The sequence below is a fragment of the Penicillium samsonianum genome (assembly GCF_028829775.1).
Source record: "Penicillium samsonianum strain IBT 33392 chromosome Unknown utg000003l_segment0_segment0, whole genome shotgun sequence".
Taxonomy (NCBI): Eukaryota; Fungi; Ascomycota; class Eurotiomycetes; order Eurotiales; family Aspergillaceae; genus Penicillium; species Penicillium samsonianum.
The window spans coordinates 5,563,076-5,584,096 of NW_026643261.1; the positions used below are offsets into that span (position 1 = coordinate 5,563,076).

Sequence of the window (21,021 nt, forward strand, 5' to 3'; positions counted from 1 at the left end):
TGAAATCCAGGACATTGCAATTTCATGATAAAAACAAGAACAATCAAAAAGAGGGCTCATGATGCAAAAGAGAGGAGAGAAGAATAATAATAACAAAGACCAGGAAAAGTTATAAAAAAAAGGACACTCGTTGAACCAGTTAAGCCCTAACGGGGGCTTAAACATAGTTCGGACCCGGCGCGACATAGCTCTGACTCGGCAGAACATAGTTCGAGTTCGACCCAGCAACATGCGGGTTCAGACTCTCATAGGGAGCCATCTCCGCCTCATGAGCCTGCGTCCAAGGCTCGACACTGCGACTGTTGTTGCGCATACGAGTCAAGCTACGCAGCTTGTTCGTGAAGCTCTCGTTTGAGCTACGGTTTCGGCGATGATCAAAGGACATACGCTGACCACCTGACTGACGGGAATCCGTCCCGTGACCGCTTACATTGAGAGCCGGAGCGGCAGTCATAGCGCGAGGGAGAAGACGACCGAGGTCTTCGTTGTTGTCGATGGCGATGTCGATTGTTGCGGAGGACTCGCGGGGCGAGACGGGCGCTGCGGAGAGTGGGAATGGGGGTGGTGGGGGTGGGGTGTTTAGATGCTGCAGTTCTGGGAGGATGGGTGGAGGTGGTGGAGGGGGGATTGTCTCGTAGTGTGATGATGGTCCTCTCTGCATTGCGTGCTCGATTGTCTCTTCGATGCTCACTTGGACGTGCGGGGAGGTGCCGGAGACGTAGCCGCCTGAGCTGGTGCGGTTGTGGCCCTTTGCGCGGCTGCGGCTGCTAGACCGGCTCCGGGGGAGGGCTGGGTTAAACCGGGGATGCATGGGGAGGTCGTTGGGCATTGAAGGGGCGTTGTACTGTCCCTCTGGCACGGGGACGGACATCGATCGTCCGATCCTCTCGGCATCTCCTTGATACCGGGCATTGCTGAGGAACATACTGTTGTCTGTGGGAATATTGGGCACAGAAGGAGGTCGGTCTTCATCTTGTCCGGTTCCTCCGTACTTAGGATGCCGCATAGCTCGAGGAGTTGCCGGAAGCCCGCCGGGCATTCCAGAGCGTGAAGAGTTAGAGTCAGAACTGCTGGGATAGTCGAGAGTTACTTTGTTTTGGGACACCTTGTTCCGCGATGGAGCCCGTTGGAAGTATGAGCTTGTACCAGAGAAAGGCGGGGAAGCCTCTAGAGGACTTCTTACGCTCTGTAGCTCGCCCGGGAAGGGGATGTTTGGTGCTGATGGGTTGCGGGCGAGTGATAATCTTCGTGCCTCCAATTCAGCAGCGGCAATCTCTCTTCGCTTTCTCTCCGCGAGGGTGACAAATGGTGTCCTTGGGGACACAATGTCTTGGAAATCATTGGCTGTCGAGCTTGGCTGCCCATTAGAGTACCCATTGGATGTGTCTTCTTGGCCAAAGACCTTGCTGCTCAACTGCTCCGGGACCGATGCCTGCTGCGCCCAAGGGTCTGATGTAGGCCCAGATTGGATCACAGAAAGACTCTGCGACGTTTTATGTCTGGTTTCTGGAGAGCCGTCTCTTTTGGAAGTTGTTCCTTTCTCGGCGCGACGTCGACTGGCACTTCGGTGGCGAGATCGCAGTCTCTTTTGGTTACCCTCAACAAGTCTCAAAGGATTATCAACATCTTGAGAAGATTCTTCTGTGGGATATGCCATAGGAAGAGGTGACGATGGTGATCGAATGCCGGATCCTTGTCGGTCATTGCTGCGGCCTCGAATTGAGGCGTCTCGTTTCTCTGTACCGAGGCGGCTTGCGGTGTGTCGACTTGAAGAGCGCTGACGGTTCCGAGAACCCGGCCCTCTTACTTTGCTAGAACTTCTAGTCCGAGACTTTGACTTCCGTGTTTCAAGTGGCTTTTCGGACTCTCCGGTGTGGTATCGAGCCAACTCTTCAGGAGACATTGGCACCGGCGAGGAAGGAGAGCGTTTGGCGGGTTGGATGTATCGACGCTCACTCATACCGCGGGTATCTCGAGAGGTATCCCGCGAGTGATTGACTCTTGAGCTCTGGCTGGCAGTGTCGTCTGGGTTCCGTCTTCCACGGCCCGGGGTATGTGGACGGAACTTCCGCGCATGGTAGTTCGCTTCATCAAGACTACTGATGTATTGATCGATGCTACGGCCACTGACACTTGGGCTCCTAGCCGAAGCGTAGCTATTCACCGTCGAAGCGGTGCTTTTGGCGCTGGGAATCAAATCGGAGCGGTCTTGCGGATTTCTTTCACCTTCCAATGTCTCGATTTGAAGGCCGTCTGGCTTTCGATCTCGGGACCCGTTACGATGATCATCATTCGTGAGAGCCTCGAATACGCCGGCAGCTGGTGATGGAAGTCCCTTGATTGCGGCAAACTTGTCTGCCCCTTGCACAGCAGTCTGGGGACTGGGCTTGAGAGAGTCTAAACTGGGGTTGTATTTTGCGGCTGATAAAGTGAGAAGACCGCTGTTGCTCTCCTTCTCATCTTGGCTCTGCTCGTGTCCGCTCATTTCGTTTTCGGAGGTGGAGCTGTACTCATTCTGGCTGTAAGAATTTGACCGTGAAAAGCTTGGAGGGTGCACATCCACTGGTGTCTCTCCTATCGAAGGTAGACGACGCCGATTGAAAGAAGGAGTGTTTGTGCGAGAAGTCATTGCGTGGTTCAGACTTTGGATATTGTTCAGTTTATAAGAGCCAAATCCACCAGGGGACATTGCCGAGTCTGGAACAGCGGATTCAGCAATCGGAGTGATTCCGGGTGCATTTGTTGGCGTGCGATCATCAGACTTTAAGCCAGGGAAGCGGAAACGCCCTGGCTGTGCGTCAAATGAAGTAATGAGCTTCAGGGCCGGCGTTTTCAATGTAGGTTTTGAGTTAGATGTAGATCTTGGCCGGACGGGTGGTGGCATCGTATTAGCTTGCGAAGGTTCGGGCGAGGCGAGAGGAGACTTGGCGCGAATCATCTCTGCAAAGGATGAAGTTTGTTGGGCAGATGGAGATGCCCATGGCTCTGATGGTTCCGCTCCCGTGCACATGAAACAGCGAATGGCGAGTTGTTGCTGGGAGTGAGTAACGACATGTTCTCCCCATCGACGAACGAGATATGACTGGCGCTGCCAGTCCGATGGGAACAGGAGACATGTCATAAGGATAGCTTCCATGAAGTGATTGCGAGAAACATAAACCTCGATGGCGTCGTTGCTGTCCCCGAGACCAAGCAAGATCGCGGCCGAGGTGTGTATGTCGCCAATCTCAAGCAGCTTCTGTACAAATGCCTGTCCGACCTTGTTTGCCTGGGCTTGGCCGCTCATCTGACTCAAAGCAAGAATCATCCAGTCGGAAGTTGTTACCTGCCCGGAACTAATCATCGAGGCCATTTCATCTGTGTCGTTCTCACCAAGCCATTGCGTTAAGAGAATAGCGCTTTGACTACCCACAGCGTGGCGGCTCACTAAGAATTGTCAAAAGATGTCTCCAAGAAAGAATATGCGGGATAATACGTACACTCATCTGTAATCAGATCTTGGATGTCTCCATCCCAACCGAAAACCACGCTCAACATCTGCAGCCGAAGATCATCCGAAGTTAAGTTCGTCTCATCGATAGGCGGCTGCTGTTTGTAAGGCACATCAATTAAGCGAGCCCGAGTGAATGGGAATAAATCCACAATGTTCTTGTCAGCAGGGCTGAGGTGAACCTCATTTCGCAATCGTGATGCCGCCCTCGAGCTTCTCACAGAGGACATTGAGACCGAGGAGGGATACGCAAATGAAGCAGAAGCCTGTGGTGTATCATGACCACCCGATGTCATCGAAAATGTCGTAGCACTCTGACCAGAGCGACTCGGTGGAGAGAACGGCCTCATATTATACTTCCCAGAGGACGCCTTTGAGCTTACCGATTCCGTCCGACTGCGCGATGAAGCAGGGCTTGTCAGATCTGCCCTCTGTCTAATACTCTCAATGCTGTTTGCGTCAAATGGCGTTCTTCTGGCCGCGCCTGGTGGTTCTCGAATATCAGGAGCGTCCTGCAAGCGTCGTGGGGACATTGTTTGTGATCGACTGCCTTCCGCGGTGCCGGGCCGGGGGATGATTGGAAGATGTTGCACATTTGCAACCATTGCCGGATTTTCCAAATCATACTGCTGGACTGAGTGCTGGGGGCCGATGGTGAATAGAGTCGCAGTAGGACCGTAGTTTGCGATGCCTCGCACACCGTCGATTGTGGGAATTGGATCGTAGGTAACATGTTTTGTTCGAACATCCCAAGACCATGTTTCCCTATAATTAGATGTTAGTAAACTCCCTATGATCCCCTCGAAGGGTTGCGCACCCTTCCAAATATTGCACCAGTCTTCCGTTCTTTGACCAGCCCATCCATTTGGGATCCGAAGAGTTTGAATCAGATCGTTTCAATACCCTAATCACTCGAGGTGACTCTTTCCCTGGTGGTTTTGCCACGCTCCAAACTCGTAGATCGCCATTCGATGACTGTGTTGCCAGCATGTCCGACTTCTGTTTGGATGAAGATGCATGCCAAGCCAAAGAAATAATTGGCGATGGTCCACGCGAAGTAGTGAGAGTGTGAAGAATGGTAAATTGAGGAAGTAAAGTCGCGATCAATATAGAACCATTTTGATATCTGAAACCCATTAGCTTCCAGTGTTACTGCCACTCAATCATGTTCATCCCACATACCCAATGGCATAAGTACGACAATCCGTGGCGGGCGCAAGAGCTGTGATTGGGTCGAAAATGGTGCGCGCAGAGATGTGCTCTGAAGTGGGAGGCTCGAACAGGATCACCTCACCCTTGCCATTTCCTGCATTTAATCAGCAACTTGAAATTCATAAAATATATATGACAATGCTCTCACCAAATGCAACATTGCCATTACGCATCCACGATGCTATTCGCAGATGATCGAAGGAAGCAAAGCGGGCAATCTCCGTTCCGGTGAAGATATCCCAGACAATGGCCGTCTGCCCTACATCGTAACTGACAACCAACCTCCCCGCACCCCGCTCGCTGACATTATCGACCGATATAAAATCAATGTTTTCCTGGTGGCTCTGAAAACGTCGCTCGATTGCCAATGTATCATGATGCAAACATAGGATTGTTGAGCCCTGGGCATAGAGGAATAAGGATGCCGTCGAAGCGCAAGCCTCGAAGCGAGGCTGGACAGCTGGCGGTGCAGGTGCCATAACTTTGACGGACCTCGAGGGTCGTGATTCTGTCCCCAAGCTCCTATTCCATGTCAACTCGACCATTATATTTGCCCAAATGCATATGAGACGATTTGCGGGGAAATTGATTTACTGGAATTGGGGTTTGTCCAAGACAAAAGTCCCAAATGATATATACCCAAGACAAGAGGGAAGATGGAATGAGTCTAAACAAGATTGGGCCACTGACCTCTGTTTAAGCCAGGTAGATTTCTAATCGGCCACGACCCTGAGTACCAGTCAAGGTGAAAGACGGGAGTTTCCAGGATATCTCAAGGCACATTTGGGTCGGAGGAGAATTAGCGCCTGACAAGGAATGTGACTGAAATGAAGTAGGCTCGCAGATCTGGGCCCTATAAATGAAAAGGGTGAGATGCAAGATATGTAAGAAATATGCGAGAAGGCGAGAGGAAAAAAAGTAGGATGCAAGCCGTTGGAACAGGGGAGGGGGAAAAGAATAAAAAGAGAAATAAGATACTCCAGTGTGACAGTTAAAGCCCCAACTAGGAAATTGAAACTTGCACGTTCATCACATAGAAGGCGTGACGGAGAGGGCTTAAATTTGTGACAGGAAGTAAGACTGGTTTCTATATAACCATAATATACATATAAGCAGACTGCCCCCTAAAGTAAGTAAATAGCAGAGTAAAATCAAAGGCAAACATTTCCCAAAAAGAGGGGAGCATCGATAGTCGATCCAAATGAAAATACGGGGACTACTAAGTAATGGTTGGCGCTCGGGGGAATTGCTGGGCGCTTTCATTTCCTGACTAGGACCATACATCTGTCCCGTTTCTAGAGTTACAAAGGAACCGGAGCATGACCCGGGATTAAAAGCACCATATTCAACACATTATTAGCGGAGACGGTGAGATCGAGCCTTCTTGGTGGCTGGGCTATCCTGCGGGACTTGCACCAACGAGCATGCAGAACCCGAGTAGAGAAAAAAGTTAATATGCAGACAAGTTCCCGAATCACGGGCTTCATGAAGAAGAGAATCCCTAGCCCTTGCACTATCTTTAGTGTCCTGCACGTCGATCACTCGGAGGTAAACCGTCTAGTACATGATATAGTTGAAGTATATAACCCTAACAACACCACCTGGGCAACTTGACTTGATATTTTCTCAACTGCAAGGAACCGCCCAATTTCCAAATGATAGAAAGCGATATGCAAAATGAGAAAAATAATAATATGTGATCCGAGACAGCAATGTGATTGGGATCCGTGCTGTTGTTCTCAAGCTGCAGCTTCGTCACTTCACCCGGCCAATCACCGTCCATCACTGCTGATCCCTCGGCGCCTACACAACCACCCCTCAGCCAATGCCTGCACTCATCCAGCCATTTCATGACGGTCTACAATCAACTAGAAAATCGCCTAAACTGGCTCTATTGGCCTATAGCAGCCCTCTTCTTGTCTTGACTTCGGAGAATAGACCGTTCAGAAGTTTCATGCTTGAACTAGTGTTTCCGATATCTATCAGTGACGATCTCGCTTTCTTTTCCTTTTTGCCTTTTCCACGACGATTATGTACGGAGTGCGGAGTACTTCAAAGAGGTTCTGCATTTTGGTTCCTGTGATGTGATGGTAAATGCAAAGATATGCAGTCATCCCTGTACAAAAAGGCACCGTCGAACATCCTGGAGCTTGGGCCCCTGTGATAGTATCGCGGGCACGCCGGCAGAGTTTTCAATCGAGCTTGGGCAATGAGAAGGGATTTCCAAGTCGTACTGGATGCACTGGATCAATTCCGATCCTTGGAAATAATACGAGTCACAAGAGAAGCCTTACTATACATACTCCCGTACATATTCAATGCGGGCCAAGGGAAGAGTGCAAAAATGCGCAACTACTGTTGGAATTAAGAGAGTATATTGTACATCCGTTTCCAATTTCAGAGATGTACAGAGAAGCTTATATCACTAATAATCCAGGAATACTACTAATGTTGGATGCCATGCCCAAGTGGAACACCTGGGCATGCCATGACCCGTTATCATCTGATCGCGGGGGTCTTATCGCCTTCCCCAGACCCTTGACTCACACAGTTTCCCCAGAACATTGGAGCTTCATATCTATGAATTGTTCCTATAAAGTCCTTGTTAATCCCTCGTGACAGCTCTCCAACTCTCACCATGCCCAAGGACACAATTGTAGTGATCGGGTCAGTCCAACACTCCCCGCACATATAATATCATCGAACCAATCCGGCCCCAAAGAGAAAAAAACGGATCACAAGACACAACAATCAGCTGACGACCTCAACCAGAGCGGGTGTAATTGGCCTTTCCACCGCACTATTCATCCAACAACACCTCGCCCCGACGCAATCCATCCTTCTCGTAGCCCGCGACTTCCCATCGGAAACTTCCGTCAACTACGCCTCGCCATGGGCAGGAGCCCACTATCGTCCGGTGCCAGGCTCCTCACCACAGGCCCTGAGAGAGGCGAACCAAGCGCAGCGCACGTACGAGTTCCTGAAACGGACTGCGGCTGCTGAGCCCGGCGCGGGCATCAAGTTCGTCCAGGGCGTTGAGTACCTCGAGGCTCCGCCGCCAGAGTACCTGGATCAGCAGAGTGTGCGCAATGTCTATTCGCATCTGGATGGGTTCGAATCTCTGGGGAAAGAGGAGGTTCCGGCTGGCGTGGTGTGGGGTGTGAAGTACGGGACGTATGTGATCAACTCGCCTGTTTACTGTGCGCATTTGCTGCGCAAGTTCGTTCTCAAGGGAGGTGAGACGAGGCAGTATACGCTCGCCAATGTGAAGGAGGCGTTTAGTATGGCGGGGAATGTGAAGACCGTGGTGAACTGCTCCGGAAGTGGGTTTGAGGACCCGAGGTCGTTTATTATTAGAGGTATGTGTGTCTACGATGGGAGTGGTGGTAGTGCTGGTGGTGATGGTTGTGTTTGGGATGCGCTTGAACGTATACGTTCTGAATCCGTGGGTTGACATATTCTCTAGGTCAAACATGTCTCGTCCGTAACCCTGTCTCGAAGACCATTACTCGACAGAATACGGATGGCTCGTGGTCCTTCTGTATCCCGCGCCCCCTCGAAGGCGGGACCATCATTGGAGGCACGAAGGAACCGCATAACTGGGACCCGAACCCGTCGCTGGAAATCAGGCAGCGGCTCCTCGCCAACGCAACCAAGTGGTTCCCTTTCACGTCCGAGAGCGGCGGCCAGTTCGATGTGATTCGCGATATTGTCGGTAGGCGGCCGGCTCGAGAGGGCGGTCTGCGCATTGAGGCGGAGAAGCTCGCTGATGATCGATATATCGTTCATGGGTATGGTGCTGGTGGACGCGGGTTTGAGCTGTCTCGTGGTGTTGCGGAAGACATTGTAGCTCTGATGCTCGAGGAGAGGCTGCTGCAGGCTAAAGCCTCACTGTAAACCTATTTTTAGGCATTCAAAGAGCGTCATGCGTTGTCTATAGAGAGCATGTTGTACATATTTCTTGAGTTGATAGATCTTACCATGCCGTGTAATCTGATACATAGAAAATAAAAGGCATCAGGTTCATTGGAATGAACGAACTTTTTGCTACCAACAAAATAACAGGTGCTATCAAAAGGTATATCGGCCGTTGATTCTTCCGTCACATGGGACACACAAGACTCATAAAGCCTTTGCGCCCCCGTGGCTAGTCAGCCTTGACCTTTTCCTCTACGCATGACATTTTTAGTACACACGTATAGAGGCTGGAAGGAAAAGGCGACCAACCGAGCCCTCAGTGATGACCGAGGTTGCATACAAAGCGAGCAATTTGGGCAAGCGATTGTAGCGATCACTCGACATCGAGATCCGACCCCATAGCATCACGAAACAAACTTTAAGATTGCATGTGGCCGGGGGAGAAGGATCCTTAAGGGCCCACGAATCTAGTATCGTGAGGGTGTGTGGGGACTCAACCCACAGCTTCGGGTGTGACAGCTTCGGGTATACTTGTGGGTATGCTTGTGGGTAGCACCTCGCCACCGAGCTTGAGGAGACGTTCCTCTTCCTTCTGTTCACGCAGTCTCTCGGTCTCTCGTCGCATAACTGACAAGTTCCATGTTCCATCCTCGTCCTCGCCCTCCTCGGCCTCACTGTCCTCCTCGGCCCAGTTGCCGCTCTCGAAGAGCGTGCGACCAGTAGCCTCCTTAGCCTGCTGTGCTTGGAATTCGGCGGCCTTCTTGTCCATACGCTCCTTCTTCCACTTGGCGAAGGTCTCCTCGTTGACGGGTGTAAGCGTACCAGTCAGCTTGTGACGCTCGGAATCCAACCAGTCCTCTAGGGTGAGAGTGTTCAGGGGCGATTTGTCCCTGAGGGCCTTCTCGGCGGCTCTCTGCTCCCTGGTCTTCAGAATGAATCTGCTCACGTTGTTAGTATTGCGTACGAGGCACACATAAAGTGGCAGAAAGACATACCCTGGTGGCAAGCTGTGCTTGTACATGCACTTGTTTCCTCCATTTGGACAAGACCAGAACCAGCCGTACTTCTGGTTCTCCACTGCTTCGATGAAGAATTTGCACACCTTGTCGGTGGTTGTTCGTGGGTTGCCGTGTTTGCTCATAACGACACTGCGTAGCTTCTCCTCGTCCCAGTCGTCCATGGTATCCTTTTGCTTCTTCTCTTCTTCGTCGACCTTCTCATCACGGGTATCGGTGTACAGATCCTTCTTGGCTGCCTTGCGCTCGACATTGGGGTCGTGTGAGAATTTGCACTTCCGGCCCTTCTCGCAGTGACCCTGCTTGAAGAACAGACAGAGGACAGTCTTCGGGTCAACACCGAAGGCAACCTTCTGGACCTGCACGGGCTTGAACAGCTCAAGGTTCTCTCTCTTGGCCCGCTCAGCGGCCGCCTTCTCGGCCTCACGCTTCTCTTTTTCGGCGGCCTTCTTCTTCTCGTCTAGGTTCTTGTTGCTTGCGGCTTGTGCTTGCAGTTGTTGGATCTGCTTCTTGGCGGCACCACCTTTTTTCTACATTCAAAGTTAGGACATGTTGGGGTATATCACGAGTGGGCTCGCTTTTCGAGACTTCAAATCGAGGATATGACGTACATTCTTCATACCAAAGGACTTATCATCAACGGTGGCCTTCTTCTTCTTAGGCTGATCGACCTTCTTGGGAGGCATGGCGGCGGTTGGGCGGACGTGACGTCGCGGATTCGGGGAAGAGTAAAATTGTGAAAATGCGCCTGTCCAGGGTGCGCCTCAGTTGGTGACAATGAGATAAAGAAAAGACGCTGATGAAACCTGAAAGAATGACAGGGAGATCTAAAAGGGAAGATATCGAGTGGTGGGCAGAAATGCCAGGGTTGTTGTAGAGTGAAATGTTCTCGAAAACGAGGGGTGTGAGAGTGTGACGGTAATTTTTGGTTAACCAATGACGGTGCGGGTCTTTTTACTTCAGCGTCTCTGCGGTGCGACGAACTCGAAAGATAAGAGTGGGCTGGAATTATTTATATAATTGTCTCTATGAAGATTCAATGTTCTACTAGAGAATCATTATTTTCTCATTATTGTCTCAAAAGTTCTATTACTGGCGTACAATGTCGAGTTTTGAGCATGTGCTCTTCACGGTGACATGCGTCATATGCCCACTAATATTTGCCCTCGACACCCACAATAGGGCCCTCGCTATGCAAATATCAATACGGCATGGGGGGGGAAAGAATGGTAGGTATATCGAAACAGCTATACAGTATGAACTTCTTTATCTATGTGCCCAGGTGTATATGTATGACTTTGGCCTCCCATCAAACCCTAAAAAAAATCAAATATCCTATCCACATAACTGTCAATATGCCGCCTAGGAAAGGTTGACCAGCCTAGGGAAGGTAACCGATGAGACGTCTCCTAAATAATTCATCTACAACATACAATTGTACCACGGACCCTAAAGCTACTTGATTATATGCCTCTACACATGAGAACCTGTAATGACCACTCATCACGCTTCGTCAATCATTGGGATGTTTTCAATGAAATAGATCTACCATGTATAAAGGTTGGCCTTAGATCAAAGCTGCCTGGTCAGAATAGCCTTGCAGTCAATGTATGGCGAAAACCCAAGGAGATCCATATTTCAAACCGTCATCCCGTAGGCGTCTTAAAGCACCCTCAATTTTCGTTTCTGGTCGTCATAGATTTCGCAGAAAGCAGGAATCTCACATTTAAGAAACCTCCTCGATCTTGGTGGGCTTCTGGCCGTCGGCCTCTTCGAGCTCGGGGAGATCCTCCTGCAGAGTTGTGTTAGTATATAACCACAGATCACCCAAAGGCGAGAAAACTTACATCATCTTCCTCGTCACCCTCACCACCGGGCATACCACCCATACCAGGCATACCGCCCATACCGCCAGCCAGAGCGCTGAGGTCGGGCATGCCACCCATGCCACCCATGCCGGGCATACCGCCAAGCTTGGAGAAGTCGATGTTGCCTAGGCCACCGGCACCGGCACCGGCGCTGGGGTCACCACCACCCTCACCACCGAGACCACCGAAGTTGTTGGCGTAGTCATCCTCGCCAGCCTCATCCTGCTCATCCTCGTCGACCCACTGCACCCGATTAGTCAACATCTCATCATCAATTAGAACGAACGCCCAAGCATACCTTGTCGAAGTTGGTCTTCAAGAAGTGCATCTTCTGCGTGCTCTCGAGAAGGCGGGGCCAGAACTCCTCCTTGAGCTCCTTCTTCCGGAGAACGAGCTCGACGTCGCGGTCGGTGTGGTTGATTTTGCTGTTCTCGGGGTCGATCTCGGCAAACAGGTCCAGGGAGACGCTGTATGTTACGCCCTTCCTGGAGGCGCCCTTGAAAGAAACATTCTTCTCGGTAATGCTGAGGGTAGCATCGGCCTTGGGAACCTCGGCAGCCTTAATGTTCACGTAGAGGTAGTTGCGCTCAGGGTCCGAGTCGGATGAACGCTGAGCCCAGTTAACTGAAACGAAACAAAATGTCAGCGCCTTGATCTCACTTAGAAATGAAATTGTAGAATTGGCGTAGTTGATGTTTCAAAACAGTCTTAAACATTGGATAACGTCATAGTAAATTCCATGCAAAATGTGCAGTCCCGCGTTCGAGAGCGGGGAAGGAGTAGAGCATAGTCACAACATACCTTCGGGAGTCACAGTCTGAGACATATTGAATTAGGAGTGGAAAGATAACTGGAAGAATTGAGGAAAGGGAGGGAGATAGAAAATGTGGTCAAAGAGAGGAGAAGAAGTGTAGAGAAGCTCATTCACGGCCTACCTAAGTGCTATGTTGTAGAAACTGGTAGAAGCGTGCCTCAGGCACAAATTATGTGGGACATCGTATTACGTCAGGGCTGACTCAGTTTCCGCTCCCGGCGGGCTGGACGCTGAGCGTTGCACTCCGAGGTACCTAGGAAGCCTTGAATGTTGACAGTCGCATCAGTGTGTATTGACCTGAAGATTGAGCTGAAGACCTAGCGATTCTGGTCTTCGAGAAGAGCCCCACCCTACAGCAACCAGAGGGTTTAAAATTGCGCCAGCATAGCCAACGAATTAGCCTTGCCCCGCCTATCTCTAAGACGATGCACCGGGAATGAGCCTTAATCGCTGATCAAACCTCACCCCAAGACTGAACTCATTTGTTGAACCCTTCTCACGCTTTTGATTTACCTACCTGTCTTTTCATCGCCGCTTTCCATCCCTATTGCCCCAATATTGCATTCATGGAGAGTCTCAAGGCGGTATTCTTTGGGCCCGACCCGCAAGCCCAGGTAGGCAGTTGGTGTGGCTCGTTAATGCCTGGAAATATGACACTGATGAAGAACATTCTGTCAGATGAGAAAATGCAATGCTTTAATACGCACAAACACACGGCAACTCGACCGCGATCTAGCCCGGCTAAAAGCCAGTGACAGCCAGACTCGCCAGCACATTGTCAATGCCTCTAAACGGGCCCAGCGAAATCCATCCCAGGCCAAGCAGGCTAATAATGACACCAAAGTATTTGCAAGGGAGCTGGTGCGCATTCGGAAACAGACGACACGGTTGAATACCAGTCGAGCTCAACTACAGAGTGTGGGAATGCAGGTCAATGAGGCCTTCTCGGCGCGCAAAATCCAGGGCAGTCTTCAAAAGTCAACTGGGATCATGAAGGATGTGAACACACTGGTCCGACTGCCTCAATTATCTGCCACCATGCACCAGCTGTCCTCGGAATTAGTCAGGGCAGGCATTATCGAAGAGATGGTCGATGATGCTACCATGGACCCTTCGGTCTTTGAAGATGAGGAAGAAGAAGCAGAATCGGAGATTGAGAAGATTCTACAGGAAGTTTTGCAAGGCAAACTCGCCCAGGCACAACCCGTCACGGCACCACCTGTGGCCAAAATCTCAGAGCCAGAATCTCCACAAGCCGAGGAGGAATTCGAAGACCAAGAAGCCACCCTTGCGCAGATGCGCGGCCGGTTGGAAGCTCTCAAGAGCTAGTACATATTGCAAACTCAGAGCGTTGGTTTTATTTATTTGGTATTGAGTCGTCTGCTCCACGACTCTCGCGTTCGGAGTTGGTTGCGTGTTTTTCCATAGTCTATTCTTCAAGGCTGGGCCTGCACATAATGGAATTTCTTCTTGTTTCAAAAAAATCAAGATTCGTGTGTATTTTCACATCGATCTCACATACAATAAGACAATAAGCTAATCCAGACAAACAGGGGAACAAAAATGAGATCAATACATGTACCTACACGTAGGTACCTTGGCTCAATAATTTCCATCCAATCAAATTGGTTGATGTTGTTTGCATTGGGCCGGCCAAAACGGGTTTAGTGCAAAACTTAGGCTGCGACTTGCCCCCTCTCCTCACTCCCTCATATCCTTCCTCCTTTCAAGATTCATCCTTTTCAACTACACATACCTGCATCATCCCATTTCGAGAATCCACTGTGATCTCAACTTCTTTTAAACGCGACTTAAAATCCTAGGTCGCATATCATCCACGACGCGTTCATCCAGTGACTTTTGCTGAACTTGCAAATCGCCAGCTTTGCTATCCACCGCAGTCATGTCCGCCAACCTTGATAAGTCCCTTGATGATCTCGTCGGCAGCCGTCGCCAGACTGGTCGTCGCCGTGGTGGTGCCCGCCGCGCTGCGACCAAGCCACCTGCCGTTGGAGGTGTGAAGAAGTCCACCAAGGCTGCTCCCAAGGTTGCTCACCCAGCCCCTGTCGCCCAGACTGGTTCCAGCAAGATTCTTGTCAGCGGATTGGTAAGTTCTTATTCTTCCTAACGTTTCTGCTTGTCCATGCGCTAATCTCCTCAGCCTTCCGATGTGTCCGAGGCCAATGTCAAGGTATGTTGATCTAAAGGCTCTCATATTGGCTTTCACCGCCATCTCTTTTCTCGAGAATCTCGCGGCGCAAATGATTTCGACCGGCCTTCCGACCTCTCTCTACCTCCTCCCCATCGATGGATATTCCTCGATGCACGGCACACGCAGTTTGCTCCTTCTACATGTCTCTGCAAATATATACACATTGCTGGCGCTCTGCGAGACAAGAAGTCAAACTGTGTTGTAGTACGGTGAAAAGATGTACATCGCTCGTGTCGATTCCCACACGGAATCCACCCGCCTTGTTCTCTGATTACTATGCCGAGGATGATTGATGAAAACTCATCATCCTGACCTCTCTTCAATTCCGCGCATTTCCTTCATGTCTTCTACCTTGAGATCCATACGGGCATCAGCGAGCGCATCAGTGGAACAGTGGTCAACAGGTTCAGAGGGCAGACAGAAACCTATATGTTCGAGACTCTCGTCTCAAATCTCTCCGTGAAGAGTCTGACTGCTATGGGGTGATTACCTATTCCAGTGACTTGGAGAAGTTTAAACTGTGTCTTACACGGCCCTACTTTGTTGGGATGACACATCCATGGGCAAATGGATTCCAGTTGACAAACTCTGCCTTGATGGCGGCAACGTGAAAGAATGCTTTTGTTGAAGGACTTGTTGTGATCGCTTGATGGATGTATGGATGAAGTGCAGACTTCATACTACTATGGATATTTGTTGGCCTGTTATGTTGCATTGCGGGGAACAAATTTTGTAAACTGTCGGATGTTTGCAATTATGGAACTATATGTTCCATGTTCCAATGTTAGGATGAAGCGGACGATGGATTGATGCTGTGTGCTCGCTGATGCTCTCTCACCTTTGGCCGTCCTCGTTTGCGCCGCCACCTTCTCCCGACACTCGAGAACCGCAATCTCACTGAAATTGTCTGGCAAAAATACTGATCGTCTTTGTTTGCGCTATAGGAATACTTCAACAAGTCTGCTGGCCCCGTCAGACGGGTCATGCTCACCTACAACCAGAATGGTACTAGCCGTGGCATCGCCTCCATCCAATTCGTCAGGGCAGACACCGCTGCCAAGGCCACCAAGGAACTCAACGGACTCCTCGTCGATGGCCGCCCTATGAAGGTAAATCCTTTTGCTCTGACCAACCCTCACTGTAACATTGACTGACCTATATAATAGATCGAAGTTGTCTATGATGCGTCTCACGTTCCTGCTGTCCCTGCTTCCAAGCCTCTCACCGAGCGCATTGCGTAAGTTGATGTCCGTTCTAGCTGTCCGCATCCATATACTTATTCATTCACAGTCACAAGGCTCGGCCCAAGTCCGCCGCTGCCCCCAAGGCCAAGGAAACCAAGACCACCACCGACAAGGGAAACCGCCGCGGAAAGGGCCCTGCTCGCCCTCGTGGCCGCAACGCCGGCCGTGGAAAGCCCAAGACTGTTGAGGAGCTTGATGCTGAGATGGTTGACTACTTCACCAGCGATGCCCCCCTGCCGACGGCACTGCACCCATCAATGGCACTGTTCCCCAGGCTAGCGCCAGCCAGGACATCGGCATGGCCGACGAGATCTCCTAAACAGCTCAACTATTACTTTCACTTTCCTCCATCGCGGCTCCTGCATGATACAAGTTTCGCAAATATTCTCGGGAGTTCTTTATGGTTGATGCGCGGGTCATATCTCCTTCTGTGCTCCTTTTGTTCTGCTTCTTTTTTTTTCACTGGTTGTGTTTCTCTACTCTTTTTTTCTTTTTCTTTTGCTAGTACCAGCAGGCTTAATTCTTTCATGTCTTTCGCGGAAGCCGGTGGAGGAAAGCATGTATCTACACCCACCATGGAACATTACAAATGATAATCGATCTTCGAACAACCTCGGAATCTCTTGAAAATTTCAAAACCTCAGACTCCGTGTTAAAAGAAGACACCGTACCAAACGCCGAACCCGACCCTTACATCCATCAAAACAAGAAATGCAGCACCACTAAAGATCTACACAAATCCCCCACATCTAAAACACACCAGCTCTGGTCATGACATCATGAAACTGCTCCAAAGTAACGCCAGCACTCAATCCAGCACCCCCATTCCCTTCCAGAATCATATCCTTGAGCAGGTCATCGCCCACACTATCCTCCTTCAAGTCGCGCGCAATGCGCCGCAGATGTGACAGTGTAATGGGGCCATCCGTGCCGCGCGTGAATAGCTGGTATGCATCGTCCACCTCGGCAGCCATGGCGTCATCATCGCGTGACCGCAGCTTGGCTGCTGCTATTGAGACGAAGGGACTGTAGGGCACGTATCCGCTTAGAGTTGGATCGAGGGCGGAGAGAATTTCTGCGAGTTCGGTAGAGTCGGTGGGTGGGAGGCCGAGGGCACTGTTGAAGGGAGAGTTGTTAGTATTTAGTAGTTGTAGCTTTGGAGTATGGAGTTGAGAAAGGGGGTGGGGTTGTAAGTAGTGTCGATTGTTGTAAATGGCTGAGGTAGAGAGGTAGGGAAGCCTACACTAGTGCCTTGCGCACATCTTCGCGGGGAACGACCCCCTCCTTCTCGTCCGGGAAGTCTGCGTTCTTGTCGGAGAATAGGTGGAAGACTTCTTTGATTTCGTTTTCTTCTTCGGCGGTGATCTTGTTCTCCTTTGCGAGCTTGGATGCACGTCCGCGCTTTGGCGCTGCCGGTGCGGAGGAGCTAGCTGCGCCTCCGCGCTTTTTGGGAGGCTGCGAGGGAATCAGATTTGGTTGGGTATTGACAATATCGGGGATTTCGTACCATGTGAGTATCTCCGGCAGGACTTGCTGCTTTACAACGGTGTTGGCATGGACAAAATGAGGATTTGGCCCCGGAGGTGATGAAGGTGGGAGAGCCGCGATAGGAAAACGTTCTATGGACGCAGCACCTCAGCTTCACAGCTTTATTATACACAATTACGCGCATAAATTATTACTGAAAATATGTGAAAATTGGACACTCATTTTGTATCGGCCTCCTGATCTACTATACATAAACTTTTGATTTTGCAGCAGGTTGGACGACGCATATCGAGACCAGCTACTAGCCCTGGAGGCAGTATATAGTAAGGAATGAGATTGCTCCAATGAACAACGTCACATTCCATTTCGATCAAGTAGAAATATTAAATATCAAATAATCACATCCATACAAAATGTTATAGAATACGATCGAAGGTGATAGCCCTGAAGGCTGCCGGTGCTGACGTTATCGGATTGGAGCCTGCCCAGGTCGCACTTCAAGGGCTCTTTATCTCGACTTTTCACTTCAAAAGGTGACTCCCTTCTACATCGGACACCTGCTTCATCATGGATGTCTCACTATATGTCTACGACCTTTCAAAGGTAAGATTTCCAGTTCTATATGCGGAAAATACCAACTAATCTTGAATATAGGGTCTGGCCCGAATGGTATGTTCAACGCGCTATTGAAAGCGAGTAGTCTCTAATTTGTACAGTACTCCCTTGCCTTAACAGGGACACAAATGGATGCCATCTATCATACATCCATTGTCCTTAACGGGATCGAATATTATTTCGGCCAGGGTATCCAGACCGCTGCTCCAGGGAGTACCCATCATGGACGGCCCATGGAGGTCGTGAAGTTAGGCACCACTGAGCTTCCAAACGAGGTTATTGAAGAATATCTGGGCTCATTGGCAACCATTTATACACCTGAGGTTCGTTCATGAACGACTTGAGCAACGGAACTATTGGCTAATCAGTTCTAGTCATACGACCTTTTTCTTCATAACTGCAATAACTTTACTCAAGACCTTGCAATGTTTCTTGTCGGTAAAAGTATCCCGGACCACATTATCAATCTACCGCGCACTTTTCTCGAAACCCCATTTGGGCAAATGATGAAACCTCAAATCGAGAATGCTCTCAAGGGTGTCACTCAAGGCACCGGAACAGGTCCTGCCCCTGGGCCAAGTGCTCAACCTACCACAGTGAGGGCTGTCCCTCCCGCACCTCAGCCAGTGCCACACCCAGGAGCGGGCACAGTCCGCATCGTGAGCAGTCTCAGTCAGCTACAAAGTGAGCTGTCTGGTGCTTCCCATTCCTGCGCCGTTATCTTCTTCACATCGTCAACATGTCCGCCATGTAAGGCTGTCTACCCAACATATGACCAACTCGCAGCGGAAGCGGGTGAGCGAGGTACTCTTATCAAAGTCGACATCGGCGTAGCTCGCGATGTTGGCATGAAGTACAGTGTGCGCTCAACTCCTACCTTTATGACATTTTTGAGGGGCCAAAAGCTGGATCAATGGAGCGGCGCAACCCCGGCCAAGCTAGTGGGAAACGTTCGTATGTTGTTAGAGATGGCACACCCGGCCCACCCCCATCGTCAACTACGACTTCCCAGTCTTCAGCGAGAGGTTACGACCTTCGTCATGTATAAGAAGGTTCCACCACTCGAAAAGCTCCTCCAAAAACTTCCTATCGCATTCAAGGAAGGCCACGGTGTCGCACAGGTGATTGAATTTGTGAAGCTGCGTCACTCAACCACCGGACCTGTCGCCGATATCAGAGTCCCTGATTTGCATACATTTGCCACAACGTTGACCTCCGCATACTCGAAGCTTCCCAGTGGCAGTCATTTTGCCGTGGTCGATCTAGTTCGTCTCCTTCTGCTTGACCCACGTGCAAGTGGCTACTTTGCCGAAGAAGCTCAACACGCAACCCTCCTCACTCTCCTTGCACCGCTATCCCAAGACGATTTAACGTCATGTCCATACAATCTCCGCATCGTGGCCCTCCAACTAGCCTGCAATCTCTTCAGCACACCCCTCTACCCAGAGCAACTCACCTCCTCCTCATCCCCACTCCGCGAGACCTGCCTCCGTCTCGCGACCAACTCCCTCCTAGACTCACAAACCAGCCTCCGCGTTGTCGCCGCTTCTTTTGCATACAACCTTGCCTCATTCAATCATAACGCTCGCTTCGATGGAAAGCCCGATCCTCTATCCGAGGAAGATCAGGTCGAACTGACCGCGTCGTTGCTTGAGGCTGTTTCGCGGGAGAACGAGAGCGTGGAAGCCTTGCATGGGTTGCTGTTTGCTCTGGGGCTTCTTGTGTACGAAGCTCCGATGGATGGGTCTCTAATTGATCTTTGTCGCGCTATGGGTGTGGCCGAGACGATTTCTGAAAAGATGAAGGTTGAGGCTGTACACAAGGAGCCGCTTCTTAAAGAGATACGAGAACTTTTTGGCAAGGGGCTGTAATTATTGAATTTCTGCATAATGCCCAATCAGAACATACGTGAACTCGAATTCCTCGAAAGCTCGCCAATGACCTACTGAACCATCTCCTGAAACATTTATTCGTATGTAGACTTTCGTGTCTTCTGATTGTCCTTTCTGCTATTTAATCAACAAAGATGTTCCCTTCCGCTACAAATGCAGCATGACCAGCGAGTTTGATAGTTGAGACCTTCTTCCTGTCCTCATCCAAGAGCACGTCCACAATGATATGACTATCCCTCCCCATCTCAATTCCCTGATCAATACAGAACCGGTGATTCCGACCCTTCTGACCATTGGATAGCGCAAGGTAAGCTCCAAGGGAACAACCCCCACTGCCACAAGCAGGATCCTCTAGATCAATCGCAACCATGCGCACACGAAGATCCCAAATGACCAAGTCTCCCTCCGTACGAGACCCAAGATGCCGATGATACATGATGCCGGTGAAGGACGGCGACCATCCCTCATCAAGATCAAGGTCCGGACTTCCACCAGGCACAATGTTGGCGAAGATATCCGGTCTTTCAGTCAGATCCACCAGCGCGTATGTGACACCTTTGACTACGGAGATGACTGGTGACGTCTCTGGTAAGCCCTGCAGATCCGAAACCGCGCTCAGACTTGCTTGAACGGGAAGGATATGGCTTAGTGTCGCACCCTGCTGGTGGATGTGAATATTGTGGGGGGCCTCAGCGGAGATAACCTCGTTGGCTGGATCATATGATATCGGAACGGGTCCAGCTTTGGTTATTACAGTGAGGGTGTTCGAGCGATTGGGAGCGTCAGCCAATACCTGGCGGAAGAGGAAGTGACCGGCGCCAATGATGGGATGGCCGGCGAACTCCATCTCGTTGATAGGAGTGAAGATGTCAACCTGATGGTTCCCATCCCCTGTGGCGGGATGCAAGAACACTGTCTCAGAGAAGTTGAATTCCTTGGCGATTTGTTGCTTTTGTTTCTGTGACAACTTGACATCGCTGAGCTTCACAATGGCAACAGGGTTGCCTTTGAATCTGTTTCAGTCGATTAGATACAATTGGGTCATTTGCATTGATCTAATGAAGAGAACTATACCTCTGTGATGTGAATACATCGAGGGTGACTAGAGACGAGTCAGCGCGGACCAATTTGGTAGTATGCTAGACTTTCATACCATATGGTGCCTTTTGTCCGGACATGGCGATTATTTTACAAACAAAAGCTTGCAAGTATAGTTTCCACACGAATTGTTATGAACGATTCTAAGTACAGC

General features: G+C 50.3%; 9 protein-coding genes across 9 annotated transcripts; 4 read left to right on the forward strand and 5 right to left on the reverse strand.

Moving 5' to 3' along the window:
• Positions 1–157: 157 nt before the first annotated feature.
• Positions 158–5,247, reverse strand: N7471_005740 (WD40 repeat domain-containing protein; the record flags this gene model as incomplete). The annotated part of the gene is made up of 5 exons (XM_057278459.1): positions 158–3,426; positions 3,480–4,255; positions 4,308–4,616; positions 4,673–4,796; positions 4,851–5,247. 5 exons carry the CDS (start codon positions 5,245–5,247, stop codon positions 158–160), a joined length of 4,875 nt encoding a protein of 1,624 aa, XP_057138069.1.
• A 2,093-nt stretch (positions 5,248–7,340) lies between these two features.
• N7471_005741 (FAD-dependent oxidoreductase) lies at positions 7,341–8,599 on the forward strand (the record flags this gene model as incomplete). Its single annotated transcript, XM_057278460.1, has 3 exons — positions 7,341–7,369; positions 7,475–8,061; positions 8,169–8,599. The coding sequence occupies 3 exons, from the start codon at positions 7,341–7,343 to the stop codon at positions 8,597–8,599; spliced, it is 1,047 nt and encodes a 348-aa protein (XP_057138070.1).
• Positions 8,600–8,716: 117 nt separating this feature from the next.
• Positions 8,717–10,520, reverse strand: N7471_005742 (translation machinery-associated protein TMA46). The gene is made up of 3 exons (XM_057278461.1): positions 10,248–10,520; positions 9,616–10,166; positions 8,717–9,558 (listed from the first exon to the last, which is right to left on the reverse strand). Exons 1-3 carry the CDS (start codon positions 10,320–10,322, stop codon positions 9,114–9,116), a joined length of 1,071 nt encoding a protein of 356 aa, XP_057138071.1. The 5' UTR covers positions 10,323–10,520; the 3' UTR covers positions 8,717–9,113.
• Positions 10,521–11,362: 842 nt separating this feature from the next.
• On the reverse strand, positions 11,363–12,330 carry wos2 (Hsp90 cochaperone SBA1; the record flags this gene model as incomplete). The annotated part of the gene is made up of 4 exons (XM_057278462.1): positions 11,363–11,428; positions 11,484–11,747; positions 11,803–12,128; positions 12,306–12,330. 4 exons carry the CDS (start codon positions 12,328–12,330, stop codon positions 11,363–11,365), a joined length of 681 nt encoding a protein of 226 aa, XP_057138072.1.
• Positions 12,331–12,884: 554 nt separating this feature from the next.
• On the forward strand, positions 12,885–13,647 carry N7471_005744 (ESCRT-III subunit protein VPS24; the record flags this gene model as incomplete). The annotated part of the gene is made up of 2 exons (XM_057278463.1): positions 12,885–12,932; positions 12,997–13,647. 2 exons carry the CDS (start codon positions 12,885–12,887, stop codon positions 13,645–13,647), a joined length of 699 nt encoding a protein of 232 aa, XP_057138073.1.
• Positions 13,648–14,221: 574 nt separating this feature from the next.
• N7471_005745 (putative RNA annealing protein Yra1) lies at positions 14,222–16,385 on the forward strand (the record flags this gene model as incomplete). The annotated part of the gene is made up of 5 exons (XM_057278464.1): positions 14,222–14,425; positions 14,480–14,509; positions 15,475–15,639; positions 15,697–15,767; positions 15,821–16,385. 5 exons carry the CDS (start codon positions 14,222–14,224, stop codon positions 16,365–16,367), a joined length of 1,017 nt encoding a protein of 338 aa, XP_057138074.1. The 3' UTR covers positions 16,368–16,385.
• A 138-nt stretch (positions 16,386–16,523) lies between these two features.
• On the reverse strand, positions 16,524–17,484 carry N7471_005746 (EF-hand superfamily Ca2+-modulated protein; the record flags this gene model as incomplete). The annotated part of the gene is made up of 3 exons (XM_057278465.1): positions 16,524–16,890; positions 17,018–17,393; positions 17,457–17,484. 3 exons carry the CDS (start codon positions 17,482–17,484, stop codon positions 16,524–16,526), a joined length of 771 nt encoding a protein of 256 aa, XP_057138075.1.
• A 345-nt stretch (positions 17,485–17,829) lies between these two features.
• Positions 17,830–19,748, forward strand: N7471_005747 (bifunctional C97 family peptidase/thioredoxin family protein; the record flags this gene model as incomplete). The annotated part of the gene is made up of 4 exons (XM_057278466.1): positions 17,830–17,865; positions 17,917–17,931; positions 17,979–18,200; positions 18,252–19,748. The coding sequence occupies 4 exons, from the start codon at positions 17,830–17,832 to the stop codon at positions 19,746–19,748; spliced, it is 1,770 nt and encodes a 589-aa protein (XP_057138076.1).
• Positions 19,749–19,890: 142 nt separating this feature from the next.
• On the reverse strand, positions 19,891–20,947 carry N7471_005748 (PhzF family phenazine biosynthesis protein; the record flags this gene model as incomplete). Its single annotated transcript, XM_057278467.1, has 3 exons — positions 19,891–20,782; positions 20,844–20,871; positions 20,923–20,947. The coding sequence occupies 3 exons, from the start codon at positions 20,945–20,947 to the stop codon at positions 19,891–19,893; spliced, it is 945 nt and encodes a 314-aa protein (XP_057138077.1).
• Between the last annotated feature and the right edge of the window lie 74 nt (positions 20,948–21,021).